This window comes from Oncorhynchus mykiss, chromosome 25, assembly GCF_057628025.1.
Source record: "Oncorhynchus mykiss isolate SJ-2025 chromosome 25, ASM5762802v1, whole genome shotgun sequence".
Lineage (NCBI taxonomy): Eukaryota > Metazoa > Chordata > Actinopteri > Salmoniformes > Salmonidae > Oncorhynchus > Oncorhynchus mykiss.
In genome coordinates, this window is record NC_143046.1 from 92261222 (window position 1) to 92279189 (window position 17968).

A 17968-nucleotide genomic window follows, 5' to 3' on the forward strand; every position below is an offset into this window, starting at 1 on the left:
TTTTACATGGTGATAATGGGGGGTGGGGGTGACAAGGGGGGACATGGGGATTACGTGTCTTTTGTCGAGCAAAACGTTTTGTGGAAGGTACTACTCAGCGGGGGGTGGAAGGTACTACTCAGCACACAGCGGGGAGTGGAAGGTACTACTCAGCGGGGGGTGGACGGTACTACTCAGCGGGGGGTGGAAGGTACTACTCAGCGGGGGGTGGAAGGTACTACTCAGCGGGGGGTGGAAGGTACTGCTCAGCACACAGCGGGAGGTGGAAGGTACTACTCAGCACACAGGTCCCCTCGCGCCCTCAACTTTGTTGAGATAAATTGAGTTTCCTTGTAGGCCTCTTTAGCAGGGAAACTGTGAAGCCAGCTGTACAGCCTGTTGCCTGCTTCAGAGTATTTTTTTAAAAGAATGATAAGCAATGTTTTCTGTTTTCTGCTTTTCATTAAATCATGCAAAGCTGTTCTTTATATAGCCAAAAATGCATGTGTTCATATGTGCTGAATATTATATATAGGTTGTAGTATACCAAATGTATATTAGTTATGAAAATATACAGAATATTATATATAGGCTTATATATAGGCTATAGTATACTGAATTCATATCAGTTATGAAAATAAATAGGATATTATATATAGGCTATAGTATACTGAATTTATATCAGTTGTGAAAATAAATATAATATATATAGGCTATAGTATACTGAATTTATATTAGTTATGAAAATAAACAGAATATTATATATAGGCTATAGTATACTGAATTCATATCAGTTATGAAAATAAATAGAATATTTTATATAGGCTATAGTGTACCGAATTCATCAGGATGTCTTGCTACCAGACAGACTAAACAACTTCTTTGCTCGCTTTGAGGACAATACAGTCACGTTCGTTGTATGGAGGAGACCAAGGCGCAGCGTGAGATGAATACATCTTCTTTAATGAGACGAAGAACACTTAAACAAACTTACAAAACACCAAAACGACCGTGAAGCTATATATGATAAGTGCAGACACAGGCAACTAACACATAGACAAAGACCCATGAATTACCCTAGGAATACGGCTGCCTAAATATGGTTCCCAATCAGAGACAACGATAAACAGCTGCGTCTAATTGAGAACCAATCTAGGCAACCATAGACATACAAAACACCTAGACTAGTACCCACCCCATGAACATTCAAAACCCCTAGACAGTACAAAAACATACAGTGCCTTGCGAAAGTATTCGGCCCCATTGAACTTTGCGACCTTTTGCCACATTTCAGGCTTCAAACATAAAGATATAAAACTGTATTTTTTTGTGAAGAATCAACAACAAGTGGGACACAATCATGAAGTGGAACGACATTTATTGGATATTTCAAACTTTTTTAACAAATCAAAAACTGAAAAATTGGGCGTGCAACATTATTTGAAGGCGGGGTCAGTATCATCCAGAAGGCGAGGACAGCAAGGTCAGTACAGGTGCATCAAAGCTGGGACCGTGAGACTGAAAAACAGCTTCTATTTCAAGGCCATCAGACTGTTAAACCCCCCCCCCCGTTCAGCTGAAAAGGTGGCGCAGGGAATTCAAAATTATTCTTTAGAAATATTTAACTTTCACACATTAACAAGACCAATACCTCAAATGAAAGATAGACATCTTGTTCATCTACCCATCAAATCAGATTTTTAAAATGTTTTACAGCGAAAACACAACATATATTTATGTTAGACCACCACCAAATCAAAGGAAAAACGCAGCCATTTTTTCCAGCCAAAGATAAAATCACAAAAGCAGGATTAGAGATAAAATGAATCACTAACCTTTTGAAAATCTTCATCAGATGATAGTCATATGACATGTTACACAGTACATTTATGTTTTGTTCGATAATATGCATTTTTATATCCACAAATCTCGGTTTACATTGACGCCATGTTCAGAAAATCCTCCAAAATATCCGGAGGAATTATAGAAAGATAACAGAAATACTCATCATAAACTTTGACTAAAGATACATGTTCTACATATAATTAAAGATACACTGGTTCTTAATGCACACTCTGGGTCAGACTTTTTTAAAACGTTACGAAATCTGAGACGGCGCTCAGACGTAAATATATTTCTCCGCCATGTTGGAGTCAACAGAAATACGAAATTACATCATAAATATTCCCTTACCTTTGATGATCTTTCATCAGAATGCAAGGAGTCCTAGTTCCACAATAAATCGTTGTTTTGTTCCATGATGTCCAATACTAGTGTCCAAGTAGCTGCATTTGCTAGCACTTTCAGCTCACGTGTCCCCTAAAAACTGACTGCTGGTCCAAGATAACTCGCACGAAAACTTCCAAAAGATATATTCCAGGTCGAATAAACTTGTCAAACTAAGTAGAGAATCAATCTTCAGGATGTTATTATCATATATATCCAATAACGTTCCAACCGGATCATACGTTTTCATCTGGGGCCGAATGGAACAGCGGTAGCACCCACAGAGAAATGCGCCACAGGAAAATGGCAGTCTGTCGGGACACTGACTATTTCCCCTCCCATTCGGTCAAAGTTCACAGCAAATGCTCCATTCCACTTTCTACTGAATGAGGACATCTTGTGGAAGGCGTAGGAAGTGCTCCCTGATCCATATCTTGTTGGGAAAGGAGGGGGTGATGACATCAAATTTGTCCCAACTTTCAGAATTTCACTTCTTGTTGTACTTGGTACTTGATTGCCTGCCCTATGAGTTCTGTTATACTCACAGACATAATTCAAACAGTTTTAGAAACTTCAGAGTGTTGTCTATCCAATAGTAATAATAATATGCATATATTAGCAATCTAGGACAGAGTTTGATGCAGTTCACTATGGGCACGCAATTCATCCAAAGTGAAAATACTGCCCCCTATCCTCAACAAGTTTTAAACAGCCACCACTAACATTGAGTGGCTGCTGGCAACATTCTGACTCAACTCTTTAATAACACTTTAATTACGGAAAAATGTATGTAAAAATGTATCACTAGCCACTTTAAACGATGCAACATAATGTATAATGTTTACATACCCTACATTACTCATCTCATCTCATATGTATATACTGTACCCTATACCATCTACTGTATCTTGCCATCTTTATGTAATACATGTATCACTAGCCACTTTAAACTATGCCACTTTGTTTACATACCTATATATGTAATAATAAGTTTTTTACATAATAATGGTATCACTAGTCACTTTAAATATAACCACATGAATAATGTTGACATACCCTACATTACTCATCTCATATGTAATACTGTACTCAATACTATCTACTGCATCTTGCCTATGCCACACAGCCATCACTCATTCATATATTTATATGTACATATTCTTCATCCCTTTACACTTGTGTGTATAAGGTAGTTGTTGTGGAATTGTTAGGTTAGATTACTCGTTGGTTATTACTACATTGTCGGAAATAGAAGCACAAGCATTTCGCTACACTCACATTAACATCTGCTAACCATGTGTATGTGACAAATAAAATTTGGATTTGAATTTATATACTAAAATTTGACTGAATTTATATCAGTTATGAAAATAGTTAAATCGAGTACAGGCTTAATTGAATGACAGAGACAGAATGTAATAAGGAATTTTTTTGAATAGTTCTGGGTAGGCCTCATCTGAGGAAGCCATTGAATTACAAGAAAATAAAGCTATTTAGCTTTTGATCCTGTTTTAAAATGCTTTAGGCCTATATGTTTACCCTGTATATTTGGGTCCATCCTTTTCTTCGGGTATGAGATATCCAAACATTGTTTAAAACTCTGGCGTATCACAATAACTATTCACTTTACTGTCATTCTGTAAATCATTCTCTGAATCAGCTTGTTGAAACAGGGCTCAAGTTCAATGTCTAATTTCACAGATAAATTGTTATTATTGAAACAACACTGCCATTATTAATACAAGGAACTAAAAGTGTTTTATGTCACACTAGTTTTGACAAGTAAAATGTTATTAAAATGTTTAATTTGCCATGACAGCCAAAAGACAGATCTAGTTTCAGGAAGTTAAATGTAAAACTCTAAGGAAGACTATTTTATTAACTTGAGATTCTCACCAAGACAGTCAGACAAACTAAAGAAGCGCCACCTCCAAACCACTCTTCTCTACTCCTTCCACCTCTCATCTCTTTTGGTGACCTCACAGTGGAACCACCTCATCTCTTTTGGTAACCTCACAGTGGAACCTCCTCATCTCTTTTGGTGACCTCACAGTGGAACCACCTCATCTCTTTTGGTGACCTCACAGTGGAACCACCTCATCTCTTTTGGGGACCTCACAGTGGAACCACCTCATCTCTTTTGGTGACCTCACAGTGGAACCACCTCATCTCTTTTGGGGACCTCACAGTGGAACCACCTCATCTCTTTTGGTGACCTCACAGTGGAACCACCTCATCTCTTTTGGTGACCTCACAGTGGAACCATCTCATCTCCTTTGGTGACCTCACAGTGGAACTGTCACTTATACTCCCTCTCCGGGCTCTAGGTCATCAGGCTGCTGTTTATCCCACACACCTGTCACCATCGTAATGAGTAATTGCGCCTCATGACACTCACCTGGACTCCATCACCTCCTTGATTATCTTTCCTACAGTGGCTTACGAAAGTATTCACCCCCTTAGCATTTTTCCTATTTCATTGCCTTACAGCCTGGAATTAAGATAGATTTTTTGGGGGGGTTGTATCATTTGATTGACACAGCATACCTATACCTATACCCATACCACTTTGAAGATGCAAAATATTTTTTTATTGTGAAACAAACAAGAAATAAGACCAATAAACTGAAAACTTGAGCGTGTATAACTATTCACCCCCCCCCCCCCCCCCCCCCCCAAGGTCAATAGTTTCTAGAGACACCTTTTTTACAGCTGCACATCTCGTGGGGTATAGGAAAAATGCCAAGGGGGGTGAAAACTTTTGCAAGACGCTGTGTATCTGTCACTCTCCTTCGTTCCTCAGGTGTTATTGACTGTTTTCATGTTGGTGAGTTGTTTGTGTTTTGTGTTCTATTGTTTTGTTTATTTGCTAAAACACTCACTCCCTGTACCTGCTTAGCGACTCTCAGCGCACTCATTACAAGAATACTATTATTAACTTAAGATTCTCACCAAGACAGGCAGATAGACAAACAATAGAGTGGGCTTGGCTATACATTGCACAAGAAGAGTAAAGACTATTTTAAGAGAGAGAAGATAATTCATGCTAATGTATGCTGCTATTGAACAATAACCAGGCCCATTGGATTACCTTTGAAATGATCTTCTTTGAACTGCCGGATCGTTATAAATGGCTTGGATGGACGGATTTGATTGTCCAGCATATTGAAGTCGTTCATATGCTAATAATCCACACGGCTACCCGGCATTCATTATTCTTAGAGGAGCAGAACAAGCAATGGAACATTGATTGATTCTGGCTTAGAAAAAATATCCTGGCGCATGATATGATCGACATTTTATTATTATAATTCATTATTTATTCCTTCTGGAATATATGCTTTAGAACGCAGCGGTCACATGACGCTCACTGGCGGGGTCCAAAAGGAAGGATGAATACCCGGATCTTTCAGTGGCCAGAAAATCAAAATGGAGGAGCTCCTGATATACTTTCAGGCAACATGGGGAGAACATCAAGATGGAGGAGCTCCTGATATACTTTCAGGCAACATGGGGAGAACATCAAGATGGAGGAGCTCCTGATATACTTTCAGGCAACATGGGGAGAACATCAAGATGGAGGAGCTCCTGATATACTTTCAGGCAACATGGGAGAACATCAAGATGGAGGAGCTCCTGATATACTTTCAGGCAACATGGGGAGAACATCAAGATGGAGGAGCTCCTGATATACTTTCAGGCAACATGGGAGAACATCAAGATGGAGGAGCTCCTGATATACTTTCAGGCAACATGGGAGAACATCAAGATGGAGGAGCTCCTGATATACTTTCAGGCAACATGGGAGAACATCAAGATGGAGGAGCTCCTGATATACTTTCAGGCAACATGGGAGAACATCAAGATGGAGGAGCTCCTGATATACTTTCAGGCAACATGGGAGAACATCAAGATGGAGGAGCTCCTGATATACTTTCAGGCAACATGGGAGAACATCAAGATGGAGGAGCTCCTGATATACTTTCAGGCAACATGGGAGAACATCAAGATGGAGGAGCTCCTGATATACTTTCAGGCAACATGGGAGAACATCAAGATGGAGGAGCTCCTGATATACTTTCAGGCAACATGGGAGAACATCAAGATGGAGGAGCTCCTGATATACTTTCAGGCAACATGGGAGAACATCAAGATGGAGGAGCTCCTGATATACTTTCAGGCAACATGGGAGAACATCAAGATGGAGGAGCTCCTGATATACTTTCAGGCAACATGGGAGAACATCAAGATGGAGGAGCTCCTGATATACTTTCAGGCAACATGGGAGAACATCAAGATGGAGGAGCTCCTGATATACTTTCAGGCAACATGGGGAGAACATCAAGATGGAGGAGCTCCTGATATACTTTCAGGCAACATGGGAGAACATCAAGATGGAGGAGCTCCTGATATACTTTCAGGCAACATGGGGAGAACATCAAGATGGAGGAGCTCCTGACATACTTTCAGGCAACATGGGAGAACATCAAGATGGAGGAGCTCCTGATATACTTTCAGGCAACATGGGGAGAACATCAAGATGGAGGAGCTCCTGATATACTTTCAGGCAACATGGGAGAACATCAAGATGGAGGAGCTCCTGATATACTTTCAGGCAACATGGGAGAACATCAAGATGGAGGAGCTCCTGATATACTTTCAGGCAACATGGGAGAACATCAAGATGGAGGAGCTCCTGATATACTTTCAGGCAACATGGGAGAACATCAAGATGGAGGAGCTCCTGATATACTTTCAGGCAACATGGGAGAACATCAAGATGGAGGAGCTCCTGATATACTTTCAGGCAACATGGGAGAACATCAAGATGGAGGAGCTCCTGATATACTTTCAGGCAACATGGGAGAACATCAAGATGGAGGAGCTCCTGATATACTTTCAGGCAACATGGGAGAACATCAAGATGGAGGAGCTCCTGATATACTTTCAGGCAACATGGGAGAACATCAAGATGGAGGAGCTCCTGATATACTTTCAGGGGAGAACATCAAGATGGAGGAGCTCCTGATATACTTTCAGGCAACATGGGAGAACATCAAGATGGAGGAGCTCCTGATATACTTTCAGGCAACATGGGAGAACATCAAGATGGAGGAGCTCCTGATATACTTTCAGGGGAGAACATCAAGATGGAGGAGCTCCTGATATACTTTCAGGGGAGAACATCAAGATGGAGGAGCTCCTGATATACTTTCAGGGGAGAACATCAAAATGGAGGAGCTCCTGATATACTTTCAGGGGAGAACATCAAAATGGAGGAGCTCCTGATATACTTTCAGGGGAGAACATCAAAATGGAGGAGCTCCTGATGTACGGGGAGAACGCCGGACCCATTGGAAGAAATCCTACTCTTATCCAGTGCATTCGGAAAGTATTCAGACCCCTTTCCACATTTTGTTACGTTACAGCCTTATTCTAAAATTGATGACATTTTATTTTTCGCTCATCAATCTACACTCAATACCCCATCATGACAAAGCAAAAACAGATTTTTAGAATTTTTCACAAATGTATTAAAAATACCAAACTGAAATATCACATTTGCACAAGTATTCAGACCCTTTACTCAGTACTTTGTTGCACCTTTGGCAGCAATTACAGCCTCAAGTCTTTTTGGGTATGACACTACAAGCTTGGCACACCTGTATTTGGGGAGTTTCTCCCATTCTTCTTTGCAGATCTTCTCATGCTCTGTCAGGTTGGATGGGGAGCGTTGCTGCACAGCTATTTTCAGGGCTCTCCAGAGATGTTTGATTGGGTTCAAGTCCGGGCTCTGGCTGGGCCACTCAAGGACATTCAGAAACTTGTCCCGAACCCACTCTTGCGTTGTCTTGGATGTGTGCTCAGGGTCGTTAACCTGTTGGAAGGTGAACCTTTGCCCCAGTCTGAGGTTTTGAGCGCTCTGGAGCAGGTTTTAATTAAGGATCTCTCTGTACTTTACTCTGTTCATCTTTACCTCGATCCTGACTAGTCTCCCAGTTCCTGCCGCTGAAAAACATCCCCACAGCATGATGCTGCCACCACCATGCTTCACCGTAGGGACGGTGCCAGGTTTCCTCCAGACTTGACGTTTGACATTCAGGCCAAACCGTTCAATCTTGGTTTCATCAGACCAGAGAATCTTGTTTCTCATGGTCTGAGAGTCTATAGGTGCCTTTTGGCAAACTCCACGTGGCCTGTCATGTGCCTTTTACTGAGGAGTGGCTTCCTGCTGGCCGTTGTACTGTAAAGGCCTGATTGATGGAGTGTTGCAGAGATGGTTGTCCTTCTGGAAGGTTCTCCCATCTTCACAGAATAACTTTGGGTCTCTGTCAGAGTGACCATTGGGTTCTTGGTCACCTCCCTGACCAAGGTCCTTCTTCCCCGATTGCTCAGTTTGGCCGGCCGGCCAGCTCTATGAAGAGTCTTGGTGGTTCCAAACTTCTTCCATTTAAGATTAATGGAGGCCACTGTGTTCTTGGGGACCTTCAATGCTGCATAAATATTTTGGTAGCCTTCACCCAGATCTGTGTCTCGACACAATCCTGTCTCTGAGCTCTACAAACAATTCCTTCGACCTCTTAGCTTGGTTTTTGGTCTGACATGCACTGTCAACTTGTGGGACCTTATATGTAGACAGGTGTGTGCCTTTCCAAATCATGTGCAATCAACTGAACTTGCCACAGGTGGACTCCAATCAAGTTATAGAAACATCAAGGATGATCAATGGAAACATTATCCACATGAGCTCAATTTCAAGTCTCATAGCGAAGGGTCTGAATACTTATGTAAATAAGGTATGTGTTTTTTATTTGTGGAAAGGAATACTTTCCAAATGCATTATTATTATGAGTTTTTCATGAGTTTTTTACAATAGCCAATGTTTTACTTTGTGGCTACAGAATCTAGTGGAAACCCAAACTCAAGGACGAAAACGTATTTGAACAATATACATTTGACTTTATTTACAAACACAATTAGGGATTTCCATTCTTCGAAGCTGGATTTGTTCTGGGCGCAGACCTTTTGTATTTCGCTCAGCTTTTTTTGTTGACAAGATTTTATAGTGAATGGTTGGTGTTAATGTCTGGAGTAAAAACTAAATCAAACTAAAATAGATTCTTTAAAAGGAAAATACATTTGTAGAACTAAATAGACAAGTTTATATATATATATATATATATATATATATATATATATATATATATATATATATATATTTAATAGATAGGTCTAGATGAGTTTTAGCCTTCAGCCTTTATATAAATATATGAACTAATTCATGTAAAAAAAACATTTATTATGAATTAATTATAAACTGTAAGGGAGTGCGTAACTGGCAGCAGGGAAGTCTGGGTAATCAACGGAGCAGTTTGATTCATCAAACCACCGGAAATCAGAACAACAAAACCCGTGGCGATAAAATGTGCACATGCACTTACAATAAACAATTCCGCACAAAAGACATGTGGGGGACAGAGGGTTAAATACACAACATGTAATGAGGGAATTGAGACCAGGGAAGACAAAACTAAAGGACATTGAAAAGTGGATCGATGATGGCCTATAGACAGGCGACGCCGGCCGCCGCCTGAACAAGGAGAGGAACCGACTTCGGCGGAAGTCGTGACATAAACACAGTTATTTTAGGCCTTAACTGAACCAATAATATTCTGCCATATGAACAATACAATATTTGTAACCATACATGATTTAATGATTTAACGTGATTTAATGATTTAACATGATTCAATGATTTAACATGATTTAACATGATTTAACATGATTCAATGATTTAACATGATTTAACATGATTTAACATGATTCAATGATTTAACATGATTTAACATGATTTAATGATTTAACGTGATTTAATGATTTAACATGATTCAATGATTTAACATGATTTAACATGATTTAACATGATTCAATGATTTAACATGATTTAACATGATTTAATGATTTAACATGATTCAATGATTTAACATGATTTAACATGATTTAACATGATTCAATGATTTAACATGATTCAATGATTTAACATGATTTAATGATTTAACGTGATTTAATGATTTAATGATTTAACGTGATTTAATGATTTAACATGATTTAATGATTTAACATGATTCAATGATTTAACGTGATTTAATGATTTAACATGATTCAATGATTTAACATGATTTAATATGATTTAATATGATTTAACATGATTTAATGATTTTACATGGTTTAATGATTTAACATGATTTAATGATTTAACATGATTTAATGATTTTACATGATTTAACATGATTTAATGATTTTACATGGTTTAATGATTTAACATGATTTAATGATTTAACGTGATTTAACATGATTTAATGATTTTACATGGTTTAATGATTTAACATGATTTAATGATTTAACGTGATTTAATGATTTAACATGATTTAACATGATTTAACATGATTTAATGATTTAACATGATTTAATGATTTAACGTGATTTAATGATTTAACATGATTTAACATGATTTAATGATTTAACATGATTCAATGATTTAACATGATTTAACATGATTTAATGATTTAACATGATTTAATGATTTAACATGATTTAATGATTTAACATGATTTAACCCTCACACCATCACACCTCCTCTATGCTTCACATTGGAAACCACACCATGCGAAGATCATCCATTCACCTACTCCTCGTCTCACAAAGACAAAGAGGTTGGAACAAAAAAAACTCAAATTTGGACTCATCAGACCGAAGAACGTATTTCCATCGGTCTAATGTCCATTGCTCTTGTTTCTTGGCACAAACAAGTCTCTTGTTTTCATTGGTGTCCTTTAGTAGTGGTTTCTTTTCAGAAATTCAACCATGAAGGCCTGATTCACACAGTCTCCTCTGAACAGTTGATGTTGAGATGTGTCTGTTACTTATCAGTTGGAGTTATCCAACTGGCCCCTCTGTCGCGACGTTACATCCATCTGCGGCCCGCTAATCGTTAGCTGTCTTATCGGCTGCTATCTGAATAGGTATATCGGACAATTTTACTTGGGTCACTATAACTATATCTATTTTGCCAATTGGATTGGTCCCCTCTACCACACGGAACCCCACTAATCTACCGACGGAAACGCATGAGGTGGCTAAAAACAGACCTCCATCCTATGCTAGCTTGGTACCGATGGCCCGGCTAGCTGTCTGAATCGCCGTGACCCCAACCAACCTCACTACTCACTGGACCCTTATGATCACTCGACTAAGCATGCCTCTCCGTAATGTCAATATGCCTTGTCCATTGCTGTTCTGGTTAGTGTTTATTGGCTTATTTCACTGTAGAGCCTCTAGCCCTGCTCACTATACCTTATCCAACCTTTCAGTTCCACCACCCACACATGCGATGACATCACCTGGTTTCAATGATGTTTCTAGAGACAATATCTCTCTCTTCATCACTCAATACCTAGGTTTACCTTCACTGTATTCACATCCTACCATACCTTTGTCTGTACATTATACCTTGAAGCTATTTTATCACCCCCAGAAACCTCCTTTTACTGTACTCAAACAATTTGAACTTCTACTTTTAAAAATCCACCTCTCTAAAAACAAGTCTCTCACCGTTGCCGCCTGCTATAGACCACCCTCTGCCCCCAGCTGTACTCTGGACACCATATGTGAACTCGTGCTCGTGCTGCTAGGTGACCTAAACTGGAACATGCTTAACACCCCAGCCATCCTACAATCTAAGCTTGATGCCCTCAATCTCACACAAATTATCAATGAACCTTCCAGGTACCTCCCCAAAGCCGTAAACACGGGCACCCTCATAGATATCATCCTAACCAACTTGCCCTCTAAATACACCTCTGCTGTTTTCAACCAAGATCTCAGTTATCATTGCCTCATTGCCTGCATCCGTAATGGGTCAGCGGTCAAGCGACCTCCACTCATCACTGTCAAACGCTCCATGAAACACTTTAGCGAGCAGGCCTTTCTAATCGACCTGGCCAGGATATCCTGGAAGGACATTGATCTCATCCCGTCAGTAGAGAATGCCTGGTTATTTTTAAATGCCTTCCGCATCATCTTAAATAAGCATGCCCCATTCAAGAAATGTAGAACCAGGAACAGATATAGCCCTTGGTTCTCTCCAGACCTGACTGACCTTAACCAACACAAAAACATCCTATGGCGTTCTGCATTAGCATCGAACAGCTCCCGTGATATGCACTGAGGATAGGAAACTCTGTCACCACCGATAAATCCGCTATAATTGAGAACTTCAATAAGCATTTTTCTACGGCTGGCCATGCTTTCCACCTGGCTACCCCTACCCCGGTCAACAGCACTGCACCCCCCACAGCAACTCGCCCAAGCCTTCCCCATTTCTCTTTCTCCCAAATCCAGTCAGCTGATGTTCTGAAAGAGCTGCAAAATCTGGACCCCTACAAATCAGCCGGGCTAGATAATCTGGACCCCCTCTTTCTAAAATTATCTGCCGAAATTGTTGCAAACCCTATTACTAGCCTGTTCAACCTCTCTTTCGTGTCGTCTGAGATTCCCAAAGAAAGCAGCAGCGGTCATCCCCCTCTTCAAAGGGGGGGACACTCTTGACCCAAACTGCTACAGACCTATATCTATCCTACCCTGCCTTTCTAAGGTCTTCGAAAGCCAAGTAAACAAACAGATTACCAACCATTTCGAATCCCACCACACCTTCTCCGCTATGCAATCTGGTTTCAGAGCTGGTCACGGGTGCACCTAAGCCACGCTCATGGTCCTAAACAATATCTTAACCGCCATCGATAAGAAACAATACTGTGCAGCCGTATTCATTGACCTGGCCAAGGCTTTCGACTCTGTCAATCACCACATCCGCATCGGCAGACTCGATAGCCTTGGTTTCTCAAATGATTGCCTCGCCTGGTTCACCAACTACTTCTCTGATAGAGTTCGGTGTGTCAAATCAGAGGGTCTGTTGTCCGGACCTCTGGCAGTCTCTATGGGGGTGCCACAGGGTTCAATTCTTGGGCCGACTCTCTTCCTTGTGTACATCAATGATGTCGCTCTTGCTGCTGGTGAGTCTCTGATCCACCTCTACGCAGACGACACCATTCTGTATACTTCTGGCCCTTCTTTGGACACTGTGTTAACAACCCTCCAGGCAAGCTTCAATGCCATACAACTCTCCTTCCGTGGCCTCCAATTGCTCTTAAATACAAGTAAAACTAAATGCATGCTCTTCAACCGATCACTACCTGCACCTACCCGCCCGTCCAGCATCACTACTCTAGACAGTTCTGACGTAAAACTGACCATCCTACCGATCCTCGACTTTGGCGATGTCATTTACAAAATTGCCTCCAATACCCTACTCAATAAATTGGATGCAGTCTATCACAGTGCCATCCTTTTTGTCACTAAAGCCTACTACCCACCACTGCGACCTGTACGCTCTCGTTGGCTGGCCCTCGCTTCATAATCGTCACCAAACCCACTGGCTCCAGGTCATCTACAAGACCCTGCTAGGTAAAGTCCCCCCTTATCTCAGCTCGCTGGTCACCATAGCATCTCCCACCTGTAGCACACGCTCCAGCAGGTATATCTCTCTAGTCACCCCCAAAACCAATTCTTTCTTTGGCCGCCTCTCCTTCCAGTTCTCTGCTGCCAATGACTGGAACGAACTACAAAAATCTCTGAAACTGGAAACACTTATCTCCCTCATTAGCTTCAAGCATCAGCTTTCAGAGCAGCTCACAGATTACTGCACCTGTACATAGCCCATCTATAATTTAGCCCAAACAACTACCGCTTCCCCTACTGTATTTATTTATTTATTTTTCTGCTTTGCGCCACATTATTTATATTTCTACTTCACACATTCTTCCACTGCAAATCTACCAATCCAGTGTTTTACTTACTTTTTTTTGCCTTTACCTCCCTTATCTCACCTCATTTGCTCACATCGTAAATAGACTTGTTTCTACTGTATTATTGACTGTATGTTTGTTTTATTCCATGTGTAACTCTGTGTGTCGAACTGCTTCGCTTTATCTTGGCCAGGTCGCAGTTGTAAATGAGAACTTGTTCTCAACTGGTCTACCTGGTTAAATAAAGGTGAAATTAAAATTTTAAAATTAAAAACTTGAACTCTGGGAATTATTTTTTGGCTGCAGTCTGAGGTGCAGTTAAATCTAATGACCTCTGACCTCCTCTGAGGTAACTCTGGTTCTTCCTTTCCTGTGGCGGTCTTCAAAAGAGCCAGTTTCATCATAGCGATTGATGGTTTTTGCGACTGAACATGAAGAAACGTTCAAAGTTCTTGATTTTTTCCCAGCATTGACTGACCTTCATGTCTTAAGTTGTTTCTCTTGCCATAATATGGACTTGGTCTTTTACCAAATAGGGCTTCTTCTTCTTTTCTTCTTCTTCTTCTGTATACCAACCCTACCTTGTCACAACACAACTGATTGGCTCAAACACATTAAGAAGGAAAGAAATTCCACAAATGAACTTTTAACAAGTCACACCTGTCAATGTAAAAGCATTCCAGGTGACTACCCCATGACATTGGTTTCAGAGAATGGCAAGAGTGTGCAAAGCTGTCATCAAGGCAAAAGGTGGCTACTTTGAAGAATATAAAATAATGTACAATAAATGTTGATTTGTTTAACACTTTTATGGTTACTACATGATTCCATATGTGTCATGTCATAGTTGTGATGTCTTCACTATTAATCTATAATGTAGAACATAGTAATAATAAAGACAAACCCTAGAAATATATATGTATGCTGGCGCCAGGAAGGACCAGGGGAAGGGTCAGGGGTTAAGGGTCAGACATCGGATCTGGGAACCCTACTCGGTCAGATCTTGAATTAATGTGTACTTACTTTAATGACTAAACATGTTGGGTGATTCTTCTTGAAAACATTCATTCCTCTTGTCAGGACTGAGCCTGGTGGAGAGTTACCCTTACGAACCCGAAGAGAGGGGCTTCGACTACGTACGCCTGGCCTCCATCGCTGCAGGTGAGTCTGGTAGCAGTATAGATGACTGTCTCTGCCCTGGGAGTAGGGCAGGGAGTAGGTAGAGGGGTAGAGGGGGGTAGGTAGAAGGGCAGAACTTGTCTGGGGGGTAGGTAGAGGGGAAGAATGAGTGTTTGGGGGTAGGTAGAGGGGCAGAACGTGTGTCTGGGGGATAGGTGGAGGGGGGTAGGTAGAGGGTCAGAATGTGTGTCTGGGGGCAGCTATAGATTGGCAGAATGTGTGTCTGGGGGCAGATATAGAGGGGCAGAATGTGTGTCTGGGGGTAGGTAGAGGGGCAGAATGTGTGTCTGGGGGCAGCTATAGAGGGGCAGAATGTGTGTCTGGGGGCAGCTATAGAGGGGCAGAATGTGTGTCTGGGGGCAGCTATAGAGGGGCAGAATGTGTGTCTGGGGGGTAGGTAGAGGGGCAGAATGTGTGTCTGGGGGCAGCTATAGAGGGGCAGAATGTGTGTCTGGGGGCAGCTATAGAGGGGCAGAATGTGTGTCTGGGGGCAGCTATAGAGGGGCAGAATGTGTGTCTGGGGGGCAGCTATAGGGTGGCAGAATGTGTGTTTGGGTGCAGCTATAGAGGTGCAGAATGTGTGTTTGGGGGGCAGCTATAGAGGGGCAACTATAGAAGCAGCTGCCTCCTGGAGGGGTACCTGGGGTCAGTTATAGGGAGGCAGAGTGTGCTGTTTGCCCTCAGGGTAAAAAATAACTTTATCACCTATTTACATTAAATAGCAGCTCAGAGAGCCCATCTCAGATTGTCTATGGGGGAGCAGCAGAAGGGAACATGGCCAAGATGTTAAAATGTTCATAGATGATCAGCAGGGTCAAATAATAATAATCACTGTAGTCATCGAGGGTGCAGCAAGTCAGCACCTCAGGAGTAAATGTCAGTTGACTTTTCATAGCTGATCATTCAGAGTATCTGTACCGCTCCTGCTGTCTCTAGAGAGTTGAAAACAGCAGGTCTGGGACAGGTAGCACATCCTCAGGGTTTCATAACCTTAGGCAGAACAGTTGAAACTGGAGCAGCAGCATGGCCAGGTGGACTGGGGACAGCAAGGAGTCATCATGCCAGGTAGTCCTAAAGCATGGTCCTAGGGCTCAGGTCCTCTGAGAGAGATAAAGAAAGAAAGAGAGAATTAGAGAGAGCATACTTAAATTCACACAGGACACTGGATAAGACTGGAGAAGTACTCCAGATATAACAAACTGACCCTAGCCCCCCGACACATAAACTATTGCAGCATAAATACTGGAGGCTGAGACAGGAGGGGTCAGGAGACACAGGAGAAACTGGTTTTAATGATAGCAGCCATCCCCACAGAAACTGCCAGACAAAGTTTAATATCACAGTGACTTTGTAAAGGCTAATTAAATATGGGATCAAATTGGAAAAAATCTGTTATGTAAAGATTGTCACTAGAGGAAAGACGTAAATTGTAGTCACACCTCTTAATGTTATCACCCATTTATATACAGTCAAATATGTAAGAACATAAATGTATATAGTGAGAAGGAAACATTCAAAACAGCAGTGAAATTGTAACGTAACTTCACCCCCCAGCATGACATGTCAAGTTTCAAGTGTCAGCTCGTGGCTGGGGTGTGTGGGATTTGTGATGACGCCGTGGGCCTTCCTCAGGCAGCGTTTCCAGTAGATTTCCTGGGTGGGTGGGAGCACTTCACCACCAGCATGAGGGCCTTGCCGCCGTGGACGAAGACATTCCTATAACAGGCCGTGATGCAACCGGTCAGGATGTACTCGCTGGTGCAGCGGTAGCGTTTGGATAGGACCCGGACAAATGTGTTCAACCACCTTAGGAAGTAGAGATGCTGTTGCGCTCTCTTGACCAGAGTGACGGCTTGTTATAACTACCACGTAGTTGGTTGATAACAAGTCGTCAGTGATGTGGACGCAGAGGAACATAAAACTGCTGACTGTCTCTACAGCAGTCCCATTGGTATTCCATCCTCTGCTTCCTGAAGTCAGCAATCAACACCTTTTTTTTTTGCTGATGTTGAGGGTGAGGTTGTTGTCATGACACCACAATTCCAGTTCACTTACCTCCTCCTGAGGCTGCATTCATTGTAGCTGGGGATTTTAACAAGGGTAATCTGAAAACAAGACTCCCTAAATTCTATCAGCATATCGATTGTGCTACCAGGGCTGGTAAAAGCCTGGATCATTGTTATTCTAACCTCTGTGACGCATATTTGGCCCTTCCCCTCCCTCCTTTCGGAAAAGCTGACCACGACTCTATTTTGTTGCTCCCAGCCTATAGACAGCCTATAGAAGCTCCCGCGCTCAGGTCTGTTCAACGCTGGTGCAATCTGATTGCACGCTTCTAGACTGCTTCGATCACGTGGATTGGGATATGTTCCGCATTGCTTCCAACAACAACATTGACGAATATGCTGATTTGAGATCATTTGCAAGTGCATCGGCGATGTTGTACCCACAGCAACGATTAAAACATTCCCAAACCAGAAACCGTGGATTGATGGCAGCATTCGCGCGAAACTGAAAGCGCAAACCACTGCTTTTAACCAGGGTAAGGTGACCGGAAACATGACCGAATACAAACAGTGTTGCTATTCCCTCCGCAAGGCAATCAAACAGGCTAAGCGTCAGTATAGAGACAAAGTAGAGTCGCAATTCAACAGCTCTTACACAAGAGGCGGGGTCTACTGTCAATCACGGATTACAAAAATAAAACCAGCCCAGTCGCG

At 41.7% G+C, this 17968-nt stretch overlaps 1 protein-coding gene across 1 annotated transcript in view; it reads left to right on the forward strand.

Annotated features, from left to right (window-relative positions):
• Positions 1-17968, forward strand: part of LOC110512895 (GDNF family receptor alpha-4-like) — a 222093-nt gene that overhangs the window by 138321 nt on the left and 65804 nt on the right. The window contains exon 3 of the mRNA XM_090219340.1: positions 15150-15230. Within this exon, the coding sequence (XP_090075466.1) occupies positions 15150-15230 (81 nt within the window). The remainder of the gene's footprint in view (positions 1-15149; positions 15231-17968) is intronic.